The 17,602-nt window shown below is 42.6% G+C and overlaps 1 protein-coding gene across 1 annotated transcript; it reads right to left on the reverse strand.

Moving 5' to 3' along the window:
• Positions 1 to 252: 252 nt before the first annotated feature.
• T265_14801 (hypothetical protein) lies at positions 253 to 10,013 on the reverse strand (the record flags this gene model as incomplete). Its single annotated transcript, XM_009175301.1, has 2 exons — positions 253 to 322; positions 9,376 to 10,013. A coding segment is annotated over one exon (618 nt), but the record flags the coding sequence as incomplete, so codon positions are not given.
• Positions 10,014 to 17,602: the final 7,589 nt, after the last annotated feature.

The raw sequence follows: 17,602 nt of genomic DNA on the forward strand, positions 1-17,602 counted from the left end.
GCTATCCGCTCTGCCAAACGCGGAATCTGTATTCGTCTGGTTGTACGTATTCGGCTGATCAGTGACGGAGTTCACTCTGGATATCTTGATATCTTGGTTATTTCTTTTGCTGAATTAACTCAACACATTTTGAACATATTTCCGAGATTCTTCTAGGATCCCATAATTGCATTTCTCCTTTTCTTCTGCTTGAACCTGTTTGAACCATTGTCTCAGAGAAGCCCGTGCCATCAACGACCATATGTTAATTACAGTACTGAAGCGAATATCCACATGAGAAGTTGACTGATTTTTCATTTGGGGTATGTGATTATTTTCGCACCTGGATCATAGGTGAACATAAGCCAATGGCTTCATAAAACGACGTGAAACATAATATTGGGTACAAATCGATTTACGTGTGTCCAAGGTCAAACTTCAATGTTTGTTCCAGACACTAATGAATTCACTAACCGAAAAAATGCTCCATGTCTAGCTGTAGAAGTGTTATCAGCCAACTCGATCTATCATCAGGATAGTAAACGTCCTAACCAGTATTACTTTGTCAATTTGCATTTATCTGGACAGCCCTATCCGCTTCAAAATCTGTGCTAGTCTGGAATAATTCTGATGAAATGAAGAAATTAGAAACAGACTATCATTGTTCTACTTGAACCCAAATTGGACTGTTTTCGAAAAATACACTCATTTGCAAATCAATTCGGTTTTCACGTGAGACTCAAGTGAATCTCTCGTTTATGAAAATAGACTGCGATATCTCGAATATCGTGCCAACTGAAACATGAGGCGGCCCGTGTGCAGCAAATTCAGCTGGAGGACACCATAAACTAGAGATTCGATTGAGTCTCGCGTGAAAACCAAATTGATTTGCAACTGGGTGTATTCCTTGAAGACTATCATTCTTCATAAAAAGGATAGAACAACGGAAATATAACCAAGTGCACACGTTTTTCACATTGAATCTAGTTGTTTTTGGTGTCGAAACTTCCTATTTTTCTGAGTCGGCTGAAACTGGATTGCTAGTCAGTTTATGCGAAGCATTCCTCGTATTCCAGCGAACTTTGCTCTCTCCTGCACCTTTCAGCAAAGACCCACAATGTGTTGTTCTTCCAAGTCCTCGTTTCTTGTAAGGAGTGGACAAAAACACCACAGTGTGCGCTCACCCATGCAGCTAAAAAACATACAACTAATCTTTATCATCAGAGTTGCAAAAGGACGAATAATCCAGGATTTCTTGATACAACACACCATCTATGGGGCTACTCAATCGTCCACTGCCGGGTTCCGCCTCCTTGAATCTCACCTGGTTGACGCAGTTCCATGTTCTACCTGAACAACAAATTGTACGCAACTGGTGACGTTAATCACAGAGTCACTTTTGTCTCTAGTTGATGATATTTTTTACCGGAATCTGCTACTTAAATGCTGCAGTTGACATGATGTATCATAAACGGGAGAGACTAGATTCACTTCCCTTTCAAACAGTTAATTTTTACGGTGAAAATCAGAGGAGAATCTATAGAAAGAATAATAGGCTTTTTAATTCTATGCCAAGCTATATGGCGTCTTTCATGCATATTGGACGACGTGTGATGAATCCAGTCCTTCTTTACGAGGTCACCATTTGGTCAAGCTGGTGATAGGTAGGTGGATTCGATGACCTTGGTGATACATGATACGTGGTGAACATCGTTTGGTACGGCTAGCCTTGTTCGGCTTTCGTTGTGCCCCCCACTCAGCTACGCGTATGTTGGACAGTTGAAACTCCCCGTTTTCTCTCTCAAAAGTGCATTTTTTCGTGGTTTTCTCTCTCACCTTCCGCATTCCGTGAAGTGCCACAGCGTTTCTCCCTCCACGAAGAATAGGATTTCTCAATCACCCCACGACAATCCCTCGGTGCCTTCGTCCGGTTGGAACATCGGTGATCAACGCAAAGCTTGCAAAGCTGTGTGTCCCCGAGACCAGGCAATGTTTAACCGTAAACTTTAGATGGTTTTTTAGATAACCCGCAGCCGATCAATCCGTCATGTATCTATCACGTTTATTTTCCTACCACGTTTTACCTTCAGCTGTTTCTTCATTTTTCCGACACTTTAAAATGTTGACTAACTATCTTCCGCTTCATCGGCATTACCTGAAAAAATTTAAATGGTCTATTGATTTTTTCCAGTCGACGCAGAAGAACAATTGTCCTACAGCTGACTCCCGAAATAGATTTTAGGTCATCATCTTACCTGTTGTTTTAAGGTGAGGTGTGAACAAACAGTGTAGTTTAGCAAAACCCAGGTAGACATGTAGACTGCGAACAAAACATGTGGAAAACGATGATAACGGCTGAGGCTACGACATCACCCCATGATAACTATGTGCAACAGCGCCCCATTCAGCATCCATCAGTTATAATCCAACAAACTTCATGACCTACAGGACTTTGATTATTACGCTTTAGAATAGAACAAGTCGAGAAGTAAATTTTGCGGATTGTCAAATGGGTATGAAATTTGTAAAGCTGTGGATGCACCTGAGTTTCAGATACTATAAATAGTAGTTCCTGTCAAAAGTAACGAGGCGACCAAATCAAACCACTGGTCTCAAGAATCCGGCTTTAACTCATGGTGCCGGTTTCGGTTGAAACCCGATGATGATGATGATGATGATGATGATGATGATGATGATGATGATGATGATGATGATGATGATGATGATGATGATGATGATGATGATGATGATATTCAACACACGCACTTCGCATGGGGGCAGAACGTCTGCATTTAGCCTGTTCAACTCAGCGAACAGACAAACGAGCAACAACACTCGGGTTCGGCTGTCTATGGCGCAATTAGTCCTGGCGGACAAAGACTTGTGTCGTGTAATACCTGATGGACCGGCTTTACCACACACGGCAAGCTAAGAAATATTTTTTGATCGACAGCAACGAGGGGAAAACTATATGCTGCCTTTTAGATTTTCATTTGCGATAGATTTAACTCTAGCGACGAGCGTCACACTGAAGGTACTCATTGAGTATCCTGGTCCCAAATATATAGACGGTAAACCTCTAAGATCAGACCAACATGGGAATGACGGTGTTCAGATAGTTCATAACTTTCAAATGCTATCTGTCTGATCCCCCGTAAATAAGTACACATCAAAATAAGCGATGGTATTGAGAGACATAACAAGGTAGCAACAAGTTACTGCAAGACGATGGTAACCAGCTGATAAAGGTCCCAAGTGAGTGTGAGTTGCTATGTCATCAGCATTTGCGCGGCTAATGTGGGGAAAAATACAAGCCAGGTATGATCTAAATTAGGGGAGGATATCTTTACAACTGCAAAGTTCTCAACCATTCATATCAGCACGAAATTGAGTGCGTTACATGCAGCACTATGGGTTTGATTCTTATCCTTTGTGACTTGAAAAGGATTTCGCCTGATAGTCTTTCTCGAGGAGAAAACTATCAGTGTAAAGGTGGTACTACTACCGATGGGGAGGCATGCGAGTAGTAAGTTTTGGTCTTGTAAATTCGCTTTGCGTCTCTTGAAAAGGGAAATCTGTTGTGGAATTTGTGGAGTCACTTTGTAACATTTGCTTTGATTTGAGCGAGGAATGATTTGAGTCAATGAATATCCAGGAAAGTTCAAGAAGATGCGTTCAGGAGAAGATGTATGTCCAGTTTTTGTAATTAAGATGCATATGAGAGTTTTGTTTCCCCGTCCAATGGTCTGTGACCGGTCAGTTGGCATTTTCTAATAGATAACTCCGCAGCAAAGGTATGCAAGAGAGTGCATTTTGCTAATTTCGTGAAATTTGGGTTCAAGTGGAAAATAAGATTGACGAAAACTAGGCGACTGCGCCTACTTGATGAGCCTCGAGGATGGCAAAACCGGTCGTGGGCTGTAGAAGAATTTTCACCAAATTTATTAGTAGTGTATTACGTTTATAAATTTGAACATCTTCACGATGATAGTTCGGAGCACGTCGAGGATGATGAGACTACTTATCATGGTGAATGAGGTTCTATCAGGTTATTCGATTATTCGGTTGACACATCACGTTTTTGTATACATCATGTTATATCATGATCGTTTATAGACGTTACGCACTCATGATCGTAGTCTAGTCATGCATGCTTACTGTTGGAAGAAGATGTATAGACAACTTGATTACCCAAGCAAACAAATTTTCTGTCATATTTTTGTAATGCGCTACTCATAAGGTTGCTGAAAACTCCTCAACAGCCCACGACCGGCTTGTTGTGAACGGCATCAAAGCCTTTTTTTACTTATAGACTGTCTTACTCCCTATAGGAAGCATTTTACCGCACTACTTAAATCTGTTCAACTGAACGATCGAAATCCTATCTCATCATTTTGCTGGCCCCACCACCTCCCGGCATATCGAAAATTAACTCAACCCAGTCTAAAGCACTGGTTCTCCTAGGAGAACGCGAATCATGCTGTTATTTCCATCCCTCCATACCTGCAACTCATTCACAAAATCCTCTCGCGTATTTTCTACACCCTGCAGTCAGATGTCACGGAACTACGCACTCGTGAACACCAAAAAAGCGGAAATGGCTTGTTCGCTTTTTTCGCCCTCAACTTCCTGTTCGTATGCGTCCGCCTATCTTTGCGTAGCAGTGAATAAATTCTGAGGCGTCGTAGAAAACAATTCATCCCGTGTTATTATTGGACATTATAGTCACATATTTTGAGAACGATGGAAGGTTGACAATGCAACCGAATGGTGAATCCGTCATACCTAGTGATTTCCCGTCGGTTTTGAAGACTGTTCTTTTGGAAAATGAAAGGGAAGGAAGAACGGTGTTAGTTACTATATTTATCTGTGATGTAAGGTGTCGGGGACTAATGAACGATAAGTGATTCTAAACCGGCCGGTTTTCGATTACACATTCTGAGTAGGTGGGAGGATTTGTTGTCAAAAAGCGCACCACTGAGGACTTTACCATATTTTTGTCCAGGGATTGACTAACTCACCAGGTGAGCCCACAACTTATGCCTGTGTGTCACCTAAACATGGATGCTGCCTAGATCAAGTCTTCCAGCGCGTTACCAAAATGTTATTCTGTTCCCGTCTCCTCATACAGCTCGCTTCTTTCCAAGTCGCACTGTAAAGCTTCACTAGGTATGTCTATAATGAATAGCTGTTTGATTGCGCATTGTTTTTTCTAACACTACTGACTAAGTTCTTATCAGTAGTTCTTGACGGTTTCAGAGCAGAAAATAAAGTTTGCTAATATATGAACCGTTAGCCCAATCGTGTCCCAATCGTTTTCCGCATGTTTCGGGCCAATTCTATTGTAACTAGATGTCAAAGGTGAACACTGTTCGAATATTTTACGTACATCTGACTCACTCTGATCGGAACTAGACGGCTAAAGCCCTTTCGCAGCTTTCATAATGCACTCGAATTTGAGGGAGAAAGTTCGCATTCTGGATTCCTTGTAGGCGAAAGTGATCTCTGAATCTTGAAGGAAACTACTCACAAGGGAACTGTATGGCAGGTGGGATTCTGCTGAGTAGTTGAGCACTTACGTACGGAGCTCCAAGAAGCGTGAAACAGGTCTTTGTCCGTCAGACAGCTTTGGGCAACCATATGAGTAGTGCTTCTTTATAAAACTATACCATGATATCTCGAATATAAATGAAACATGATTTGAACCTTGTGCGGCACATTCAGCTAAAAAACATGAACAAGCGCTTCAGCTGGGAATCAGGTGCACAAATGAGGTTTTTCGCAATATTATCGAGTCCTTCATCGTGTGATAACTTACCAAATACTTCGGGCTTTTATTCGTCTGAAAGACGTCACAGCTTTGGACAAATCCGACCATACTACTGATTAAACTACTATCTAACAGATTGTCAATTCATCTGTTTGTGTTGGCATACTTTCGAGAGTGGCCGGTAAAGGGATCGTTTTCAGACGGAACGCGCACTGCGTCAACACTGTGAGCGTTCTGCTTCTTCTTACTTATCTACCAATTACCTTTGCGAACTGGAAAGTGGATATCGTAAGTTGTGTTCGTCGGTTAAAATATCAGACTATTCACTTTCCTCGGCTTCCATCAAAGTCTTTCTAATAGCCCCGAACAGCAGTGCACAGATTAATACTGAGTGCTGCCGCGCAGGATCTGACCAAGAAGACCGATCAGTCGACCAGAATTTACCTTAGCTGACTGGCATTCGCGTGTTGAATCGGTGATTTCCTACCAAGTTTTGACTGTGGAAAACACTTGAATCTCGAGGCATCCGTTTTGCTCAAGCTATCTGCCTCCTAATTGATATTTAACATCCCGGAAATGTCTGACATTTGGACAGAGCCGGCAGCCCCCTTCTCAGACCACGCCCATCAGGCGAATAGTCCGTTTTTCTTCCGCGGCTGATGATGACATTGATGGGAATCATGGTGATTACGTCGATGATGATTCTTGCTCACTTGCTGCTTGTCTGTGAGAAGAGAAATCCGTACCGCGGTGAGCTTCTTTGCCAAGTTCACGTGCACCAGTGTTTCAGTCGGAGCTGCCAGACTGTCAGATCTTCATATCCTTCGTTGATCACACACGCACGCACGCACACACGCAGTTGTCTTTGGGCGTATGTGACGGCGAACATGAGTTTGCTAGTGTGTCTGTGTGTGTGAGCGTGGGCGTGAATGCGGTTGCGTCAAACCGGTCGATCGATAGAGAACGACTTGACGGTGTTAGTCGAGACGGAAAAAATGATAAATAGACTTGTCATGCATTATCCTTTCCTATCTTGATTGGGCAGTAAATTAAGGCTTCCTGTCCTTTCTCCTCCTTTGGAGTGGTGCCGTCCGAGATTTTGCGCTATCAGGGGCGTAAACTACACATTTCAAACAGATGGCAACCAAGTCCATTAGAAGCCGGTGACTGTTGCCTGAATAAATGGTTGTCAGGATCAGACTAACGGAAATCACCTGAACTGTCTGTCGTTGTTCCAAGCTCATCGTTCCAATTCATTCTTCAGATCATGCAGAGACATCACGGAAAAATACCGCGGCGGAGTGTAGTGTGCTTTAGTGACAGTATACTGCATTCAACACATTCAACTGCATTCAAAAGGGACGCATTTTATGTGCAGTCTCTTATTTCAAATTTTGAAAAACTCCTTTCCTACTAGTTAGTCTTATCTCTTCGGAGGGATTCTTCTTCTTGCAGTAGGTGCCATCCACATGTAAGTCATTTCGACATACCATTGCTGGTTACGCCGCCTGAGTAATATTCACTTCAACTGAGTGATCAATAAATTTAACAATCCACTCTGATGAGCCCTAAGGAGGGCAAAACCGACCGTGGTCTGTCGACAAGTTTTCAGCAACCGTATGAGTAGTTTTAGTTTGGTTTGCAACGCGCATCAAACCAGTTTATCTCTCGTCAATAACATTGAATAATCGGTCTGGCCCATGATATTCAGACCAATTTCAGCGCCCAACCTATAAACAATCATATGACCTAAATGTGTAATTACAGGCGGCGTGTCACGAACATCCCCAGGATTCAGACAACAGATAAGCATGTCCGACTGTGTCTCGAACACGAACACACCACAAGGTCTATCAGATCGAAGCGTTTCTGGTATTCCCATGGGATTTGACCAAAATTAATTAAACATTGTTTCCGTGGGTAAACAGTATGAGTAGGCAAAGTAGGTTTGATTAGGAGTAAACTGTGTCTGCCGGTAGGTCACCAAACCCAAATAAGAGGGAGAGGATTAACCGGGAAGAATTTTTCTGACTAGGAAGAGAACATCGGAATTTAATGAGAAGGCATACAAAACATTGCCAGATCTCCCGTTGATCAAGGAACGGTGTGACAGGAAAAAATCCTCGTGTGGATTTCAGAACCTCTCCGCATAAAGAGGCCTCTCAATAAACCACGCTGTCGTCAACAAGACGAGTTCTTAAAGATAATTTACATCACCATTCTTATTAAAGTGACAGAAAGGAAACCATTTTGATGCAAGTGATGATCAGTCCACCTCTACAGGTGAAAGTCGCTGTTATTGGCATACATCTTAGCCAGGGTGAGCGACTGATCTCACCAAATTGACAAGCTAGTCCGAGACTGATTCAGTCCATGTAGGGCGCTAATGCTGTCAAAATTCGCCCCATCAAAGTTGGTTGGAATACACGTAAGCGCAGCAGAATGCAGCTGTAGAGCTTTGGACAGTCTACAGGTTCACATTGGGACGCTTCACTCGGTGATTCTTTTGAAAATCTACGGGGCGGTGTTTTGAGAAAAACTACGGTTTTCAACCACCACTAAACAAAACTGCTTTCAGAATGCACACTCATCATTGACAGTCAGTCATTCCAAGAAAGGACAGCGGAGTTGTTGGGCTTCTCAGTTCCGCGGCATAACACCCCTAGTTTTCTCAGAAATATAGGTGATATGTGGTGGAAACGGTAGGTAATTGCTCACACGGTGAATACAAGTAAACAGCAAAACTACACGCAGTTGACAAGATCGCAAAGGGTGCGGAATTGTTCCGGAACCGTTAGCGTCACCACACAAGATGGCCTTACGGTAGGTAATTGCTCACACGGTGAATACGAGTAAACAGCGAAACTACACGCAGTTGACAAGATCGCGAAGGGTGCGGGATTGTTCCGGAACCGTTAGCGTCACCGCAATGATTCAACGTAAAATCTTGATCCCTTGAAGCCGATACCATTGATATTGGAACAAACCATGACTGACAACTGAGTTATCTATTCTTAGAAATTGTGATGTCAACAGATCTGAGAATGCGGTCCAAATATTCACCTGTTTTTTCATGTCTCTCGAACAAGACGTATAAATAGCACCTTCCAAAGTTATCTTCTATTACCGAGTGTGGGATGAAGGCATAAAGAAATCATTCCATTTATAAATCTCAGCGTAAGTTGGCCAGTCAGGCTGCAGCACTGACGTGGTTGTATCTGGATACCGCGCGCAGCTGGGCGGCGATTAATTCCCCCATTTAGCTTGAAAGGATCCTTACATCATGTTTCACTCTGTGGCAAGTTGCACGCTGGCTTCGGCATACACCCATCTGAGCTTTTCCGCAGTTCCTCTATGAATACCGAATTGCCGGTGAATTTCCATAGCATTAATTCAAACACGAATCATGACAAACTAACTAGTTTTTACTGATAATCACAAGACTGAATTTCTCAGACTTGCTAACAAACAGGAACTTGAACCTATCTATGCCTAAAACATTATGGATGAACTCAGAAAAACCATCCAATCAGGTTCCGTTATTTTTCTCCCTGATCCTCCGCTGTTCAGAACAAGCTACTAGGTTCAAAAAAACAACGTGTCTCTGTTGAGACACCCAAACTCACCTGGCTGGTTTAGTTTGTCCCATCTTCCGGACTTTTATGGTACAATATGTGACTCTTGGAAAGTGTCCCGTCCGTTCCCATTCCACTCCAGCTGACAAATCTTGCAAAAGTTTCATACCGAATAGAGTGCTGTTGAAACCGGTAAAGCGTTTCATCATGTAAATTTGTCCGACCGAGTTGGCCACGAACAACATTCGTACGAGAAGAAATAACGTGGTCAATCGAGCGTTTGGGGTGACTCCGCATAAACATCGGTTGAGCAAGGATTTGATTCGGCGAAAACGAGACTGAGATTCTGCTTGTTCTTCCAAGGTCGCGACCAAACATGAAACGGCTTTTAACCGTAGTTCTCTGTCCGGTATGGCTGCCTCCCGAGCTGATTTGAGCAGTAGCGGCAAACGTCGAGATCCGACTCGCCACAATAAGTGCGGTACCCAGGATAGCATGGCCTGACCAGCCATAACAATCACAACCCATTGATAGTATCCTATGAACTTTACTTTTTCGTAATCCACTTGGTCTGTGGGGATTTCCTCGTTTGGGAGTAGAAAGTAGGTGTTTGAGACCCAACACAGGTTTTCTGCGTACTCCTCCCAAGATTTTGTGAATTCTTGTGGTACCCAGCATTGAATAGGTTTGCCTATTTTGGGTAGAGAACAGAAATGAAACGATAGGTTAGACGTGACGAGTTGGAGGAAGGGAGCGCACACAGGCTTATGTGCGCAGATGCATTATAACAGTAGTACAGTGGCCCTAATAAAAATGTCCTATATTCATCATCATCATCATCATCATCATCATTGTCAGCTGTAATAACCGCGTACTCGTCGTACAGGCCCCAGTATAGCTGGTCTACTGAGTGATATGTGTGCTTCGTCTGAACAGCATACATAGTCAGTCCAAGTTGTCTTATATTCGATCTCTGCCGCAGGGGGATTTCGTAACCGGAAATGGGCAAAACCGCAGTCTGTGAGCGTTGGCTGATGTCCACTAACCACTACATATGGTATGTAATATCGATTAAGTTTCGGTATATACTGGATAAACACTGACAAAAGCGTTGGTCAGGTGGTCTCATGCGAGGATTTTAAAAGAAACCAATCTCAACAGGGAGCTTGAAAGTGTGCGCGAGACTAGTTGTTCGTTTGAAACGTCCAGGCCGGTTGCAGAAATTACGGTGAGAGAGAGTAAGAGCGAGAGGGTAGCGCGCTTGCAGTAAACCAGTGAAAACTCAGTGGTGAGCAGAGATCTGGCCTTATTAAAGTACACAGGGTTCAGAATCAATACCACCACAGCTCGTTGATTAGATGTAGTGACCAAGTAATTAGTGTTGCGGTGTTACATAACTGCGGATTATTTAATTAATCAACTGATATCGAATAACAGCTGTATTCTGTGAGCAGCAAGTCAGAGTTCTTGGGAAAAATCGGTTCCATTTCTCAGCCCAGGCCACCTTAGCTGGATCATTGCAGAATGTGTTGCAAGTGGTTTTGAAGAGCGATCGATGTTGGTGACCTTCACGTATAATTAAATTGAAATTTGTAATGTACTACTTAAAGGTTGCTGAAAATTCGTCGACAGCAACCTTCTGAGTAGTACATTAGAAATATGCAAATATTGCTATATCTAGGAATCGTAGCGAGATCGATGTTGGTGACCTTCACGTATAATTAAATTGAAATTTGTAATGTACTACTTAAAGGTTGCTGAAAATTCGTCGACAGCAACCTTCTGAGTAGTACATTAGAAATATGCAAATATTGCTATATCTAGGATATCGTAGCGACTGAAACATGGGGCGGCCTGGTGCAGCACATTCATTTACCTGGAAACATCACAAACGAGAGATTCAGCTGGGTTCTAGGTGAGTCTCTCGAAAGACCGAATTAGTTTGCAAGATTAGTGTGTTTCGCTAACTTGAAATTATTTCCTCAACGCTCTAAACAGCAATTTGGAGATAATTTGGAATGACTGTGTGTGGTGTCCCGAATGGACAACTATGATTGCCCTCACGCATGGCTGCTTGAGCAAGCCCACCAATCATAAAGATGATCGATAATCTAAGCGGCCTTCGAAGAATCAATAACGCCGTCATGTGTCTAGTTCCACATCAGCGATTGCTAACAATACTCATAAATGGATTAGAATAAGCCGGCATTTAAAACCCGGTTTTGAACTTCAGAATGGTTCGTCAACTGTAAAGTACTGCCTTTTTTTCACAACCGGTCACAGTGAGTACATATTTCTATTCCCAATCTCAGTATTCATTGGGACCAGTTGAACTAAGTGAAATAGGTTGGTAGGACCCTATGGTAAGTTATGAAAAGTCATCAAATTCTAAAGCGACGAAGACAAGCTAATTGAACACCAAGAGTATTATAAATGTCAGCCTATCTGGTCAGGTACTGTATGTCAACGGGATTTGTCCACCAGCCTACTAGAGCTATTCACAATACAAAGGAACAGGTCGGTGGATTTGTTTTCATTTGTTTTTACTTATACTTTTATAAAGTATTCCTCCTTCCATCTTTCAAAGCATAGCGCTCTCAGACGAAGAGCACCACAAGAAAAGAAGTAGCCCGTATCAACACTGAGCGGTAAAGAAAGTAACTAACGAGGAATGTTGCTATGAATCGTCCAGTGGGGTAATCTCTCTCTCAGAAAGTCCATAGAAGTTACAATTCTGGCTGAAGCTTACAGCCTAGTCTAATACCTTTTCCCATAGTGTCCAGTTCTTTTAAACTAGTTCCATCTTTACGCTACAATGCGTAATCATAAACGCCCCCTGTTGTTCTAAGCGATCTTCCTCAAATTTCAGAGCCCATTATCGAATCGTTTTGTTATAAGTTCAAAAAGCTGTGACTACAAATTTGGTCGACACATATTCAGTAGCTATGCCAAAAACTGTTGAGTTAAGAGAAACAAGTCCGACAAAAGATTGAGTTTCGCGTGAGCAGAGGCATGATTTCACACATTAGTTTAATCATTCCAGAGCCTAAAAATGTTGCTAGCAAATTAGAAATTCCAATCAAAAACGTCTCATCTTAAAAGTGCAGACAAAACTGACGCACAACCATCCCAGGGGAATAGTTACCACGTTCGTCATTACGACCAGCCCCAAACTGGAGAACAACAAAGCTCCACCTTCTATTCATCTAAACTGTCGTTGCTTTGCAACCTGTTTCATCAAAATTTTGAGTGAAAAGCAGGCAGAACTTGAGGAGGTGTCGGAAACTTGGAGTCTCAAGAAAAACCGAGGTCATTTTTGGTGATAAACCGCCTCCTGTTATGTCGAAAGAACATCGCTGGTTAGCTCCTGCTTGTAACTTTGTTGATAATTTCTATTCGCTTTCGAATCAACTGAAATGCGTATAAAAACCGTCCTTATCGTCTAAATATTCCAACCCCGTTTCCGGTCACCATCTCACTTCTAGATTTGTTGACGTATATGGGGCGGTCATGTTATCGAAGAAGTGGATCAAGTCAGCGAGACTGTCACGTGACTGTCATTGATTCAGAAAGACCACCCGGATTGCTACTCGATTTAGTGAACAGAAAAGCGTGAAATCGTTCAGCCTACGCACTGGGCAATTTTGAACAACAACTCAGACGCAACAAAAGAAGAGACGCAAAAACCTCACGTGGCACTGAACTGAGTGTTTTAGACAATGTGGAAGAAAGCATCGGTGTGGACACAAAATAAAACCTTCTGGTGAGAAATTAACCTAAGTTACTCATGGGCATTTAAGTTTCTCAACAGTACCGCTATGGAAGTCACTTTTTCCTACTTAGACCAGTCTAAGTCAATGTGACTAAGACACTGAATAATTTATGAGAAATTCTACAACTGGTGGACACTAGGTTTTTCTTGTTTTGAAAGCCTACCCAGGGGCAGACAAAGAGACATTCTGGTTGCCTGTTTAACTGGTTGGGCAAACTGATTTTTGCCAACTATCTTGAACCTACACTCAGAGCTCAAATTTAAGCGCTGAAAAGATCGAAATGGGGATAACTGGTTGGGCAAACTGATTTTTGCCAATTATCTCGACCTACACTCAAAGCTCAAATGTAGGCGCTGAAAAGATAAAAATGGGGTAACAGGACCTCAAAGCCTGTGTTTGTGTCCGTGCTTCAAAAGATACTAAGCCAGTGACCAAAGTCCGCCTGTGGAATGACACCTGTTGCATGATATACTGTGAGGTGGAAGAAGAGTGGAATATCAAAAATGCCAAGTGTTTGATCCGGAAATACCAAAGACCGGTGTTCACTTGGTTAGATGGTGTCAGCAGTAGTACCGCAATAGCATATACTACTTATAGTATATTCCTTGCAGTGCCACCGGCTAAGCAAATCAGCAACTGACTTGGAGACTAGTGAGCTGTTCAAATAACTTGTTCTTTAATGGCAACTACTAAAAATACGCCAACGAAAGTCCAGGAATAAGCTTGAGAACGCTTACTCTGTTTGCCTCAAAAGTAACGAGAAAACATATCAGTGGCAGCGATGACGGTGCTATTCTGAGTTATATTCTTGTTGAAGAAGAATTTGTCTCTAGCTTCACCATCAGCAGCGACAAGTTTAGAGTCCACCAGGACACTGTCATCGAGCGGGAAAAGATTCGGTTTCTAGGTTCGTCAAGATTCTTGGGATTAACTTCAGCGGCTTCCTCGCCGCGTCCCCAAGGCGTGCCCTGCGCAGACGCGTCCGCGTAGAACAGCTTACCGCGCCTCTTATGTACCAGCAGGCAACTGTAAATTCGAAAGCCGTTTAATGGAGCATTCGTGAAAACCGAATGGCTATTCCTTGGTGAAACTACCGAAATATTGCGACAGCCACTTATGACCGATAGGCAAACCCCTCGAATGTGCAGAAAGACATATGGTATTCGCCCTGCAACAAACTGTCATTCGAAAACAAGCAAAAGGGGAAAATTGAAGATAAACCAAATATATCGATTGGACAAATTAGCTCCATAGTTTTTGAAAAAGTCATCCTCCACCCTCCCTCCAGAGAAAAAGAAAACCTCGATACATTGACTGAAGAGCTAAAATGTTTTTTCCAATCTTTTGAGATGGTGGAAAAGAAACTTTTCAGAAGTGAGTTGGAAACAGCACTGGAAAAACAAGAGTTTCTGGAAGGCAGGCGCTTTTGTACTACGTGTTTTTATAAACAGTATTTCATACTACTTTTCTCCTTTGTAGGTAGACGCTGTACACATTGCGCGGTCGATAAGAGTAACTGAATTCGCTTTATAACAAAACGCGTAAGACATTTTCTAAAACACACTGAACTTTAATGAATTTTTTTAAATTCATGGCTATCTGGTGACTATAAACGGCTACTTCGTTATGGGGTAGGCTCACTGCTCTGGAATATAAAAATAACCGTTTACGCAGTTAGTTGGCATGGTAACATTAACAAGCCTTCCCTGATTGGCTGAATAACTCGTCTCATCATCCAAGAGCGTCATTTGTGACATAACATGAGGTTCCGCCTACAGGCTGTAACCTCAAAGCCTGTGCATTCGAGATTACGACAGATTGCGGCTACCATGGACACTGTCTGGATTAAGTGAGAAATGGAGCATGAATACCAGAAAGTTGCGTACATATTACTTATCAGCACGGCTTGCAAACAGACTGGGTATATGGGGGCTCCTAAGATGACCTAACTTTCAAGGCGGGATCGTTGATTAATATCGAAGACTTGAACGGCGTTGACCACAACACTGAGCAGATTATTTTCGTTTGGCAGTCGATTCAATTGTTCATCTTGGCCTACACCCCCCAACTACACTTGACCACCTATGAGCGTGCTCAGTCTTCATTGGTGTTCAGAATGCAGAATCAGTCAAAATGAACATCCGTACACTAGTATTAAAGCGGTGTAGATCTTGTAGAGCTTGTTGATCTCTCAGTATTTTCTTGGTGGGACACTTTATCCATATATTTTCTGAAAACGCCCCGACAACCCACGAGAAATTTCACGCTTCATGAGGCCTATCAGGTAGGTGCAGTTCTTCGGCACATTTAGGTTCTATTTGAACCGGAACCTGGCGAAATTCGCGAAGTACACAAGGCTGGAAAATTAAACGAGTAACTCAGACGAATCTTTCGTCCATGATATTCTCGTCAGCTGGATATGTGATCGCTCACATCGGCCAAGTGAATCATGAGGTGTTCCTTCTGTAGCATGTTCAACTAGTAACACAACTAGGTTTGTTCATAAGTACTTCGGAAAAAAGGTCGATGGGTTCAATGAAAGTAGAGTACACGCACGCACACACCCTCGATCTCTCTGACCACATTTGCTCTGTTTCCTCGGGCAAAGCCAGGTGAGCCTTTAAAACCTGACCTCTGAAAATATCCTTCGGCGTCTCTCAGCTACAAAAACGACAGGCACGTAAAAAAAACTAGAAGAATAGTTACACGATAAGGTAAGCAATGATTCATGCTGTCCTAAAGTACTCAACTTTAAGTTTATTCTGTTCTTGAAGTTTTCATCTACTGAAATCTTGTGAAATTGTTACACTCAAACCGTTCTACTTGCTCTGGTCAGCAAACACAAAACGGTAAAGCATTCAACTCTGGTTTCGCTTTAAATAAGCCTTGTCATCGATGCATGTTCTTGGGCGTGCCAGGATTCGAAACCCGAACACCAGACATACAATGCTGGGCTGGGACTTTTTCCCGCTAACGATCCAAAACACTCGATTAGTTGACATCAGTCGGATAGTCCCACCCTTTGAATTGCTCTGTCAAGTATTCGCAAATTTACACGCAACTTTAAATGGAGTAGGGAGCAGTTTGATTTGTAGGTCCTATAAACTTTTCAAACTGTCCGTGTCCCAACATTTTGACAATTAGAAAATTCCACTTTAGAACATTCTTGGTATTTGGTTATGGAAACCCAGCTTAATGGATTTCTATCGCAGGAGGGCTCGAACGTTCAGAGTAATCGCTTGTGGAAATTGCAAGCACACACACACACTGGCCTGCACAATCAGCCACACCTGTTGTTAACTGCCATGTCATGTCGCTCTGATAGCAATTACTCATTTTTGATGTTCCAGCTAATTACTTTCGCCAAGCAACAACCCTGTTCGAATGTAGGGCAACGCTGAAAGGAAGTCAATCACCAGACGCACCTAACAAGGTTGTTAACGGCACTGTTTTTCTCCGCGACGTCCGGAATAACAACAGCTCCAGAGGAGAGATGATTCGGTTGGGAATAACACAAGACGATCTGCGCGACTGCTTGAAGCCGAAATGATTACGGGGCTAATACGCAGACACTGAAAAAGGAAGATAACTTGTCTACAAGCGCGGATAATTTGAATCTGCTAGGTATTGATTAGAACGTGACAATTATACTTTGGGACAAGATGACAAATCCATTCTGAGGTTCTTGCCTGAGTTCGAAACCTACGAAGTTGTCAATGGGGATAACAGACATACTGCCTCATTCGTATTGGGTTATTTTGTGCGTGCCATTGTTTTGAGGCCAATAAAAGTACAAAGAAGAAGAGACTTGGATGAATCTGGAAACTGAGAAATCTAACCACATAGAGAAAGTACTGCTCAAGGAAGAACTCGAACCAATATGAACGACTATGAATGCAAAAGTTTGCCCTTGGTAACCCGTTTTGCGGAGCACTTGCTAACAGAACAACAAGATACTGGCTGGAGTTAACCGCAGACGCGTCTTCTTGGTCAGACTAGGTGTACCTGAGAGTGAATTTTCAAGAAATTTCAGCAGTTTAGGCATCGATTTTTGCTGCCTGACACCCCGGTAGAGAATGTGCGATAAGAGAGTAAACCTTGCCAGACAATTGATACTAACCATGTGTGACTTGGTCGAACCGTTCCTGATAGACGAGATACAACGTATGATTGAAGCCAGCTATGTACTGTTCGCTCCTGTTCTCCGTATGACATACAACTCATCTCCATTTCAGCGAATATCGGGTATTAGGTGTCTCATTTCCTGAGCTTCTAAAATTAGTAATATACAATTGGTAATACGAACTCAGCTAACTGAGAGTCGGCTTTGCCTTTCGCGTAACATATATGTGGCCTACTTTGTGCTGAACTTTCAGTTCCTCACAAAAAACGCGTCGGAAATTTGTCTGTGCTTTTGTACGCTTATACTTGGTATTACATGTACCGGTATTACAGAACCCGAATCACGTGACTTTTGGGAAGTACCGGAACACTTGGTGGAACCG

Source organism: Opisthorchis viverrini (assembly GCF_000715545.1).
Source record: "Opisthorchis viverrini unplaced genomic scaffold opera_v5_263, whole genome shotgun sequence".
Lineage (NCBI taxonomy): Eukaryota > Metazoa > Platyhelminthes > Trematoda > Opisthorchiida > Opisthorchiidae > Opisthorchis > Opisthorchis viverrini.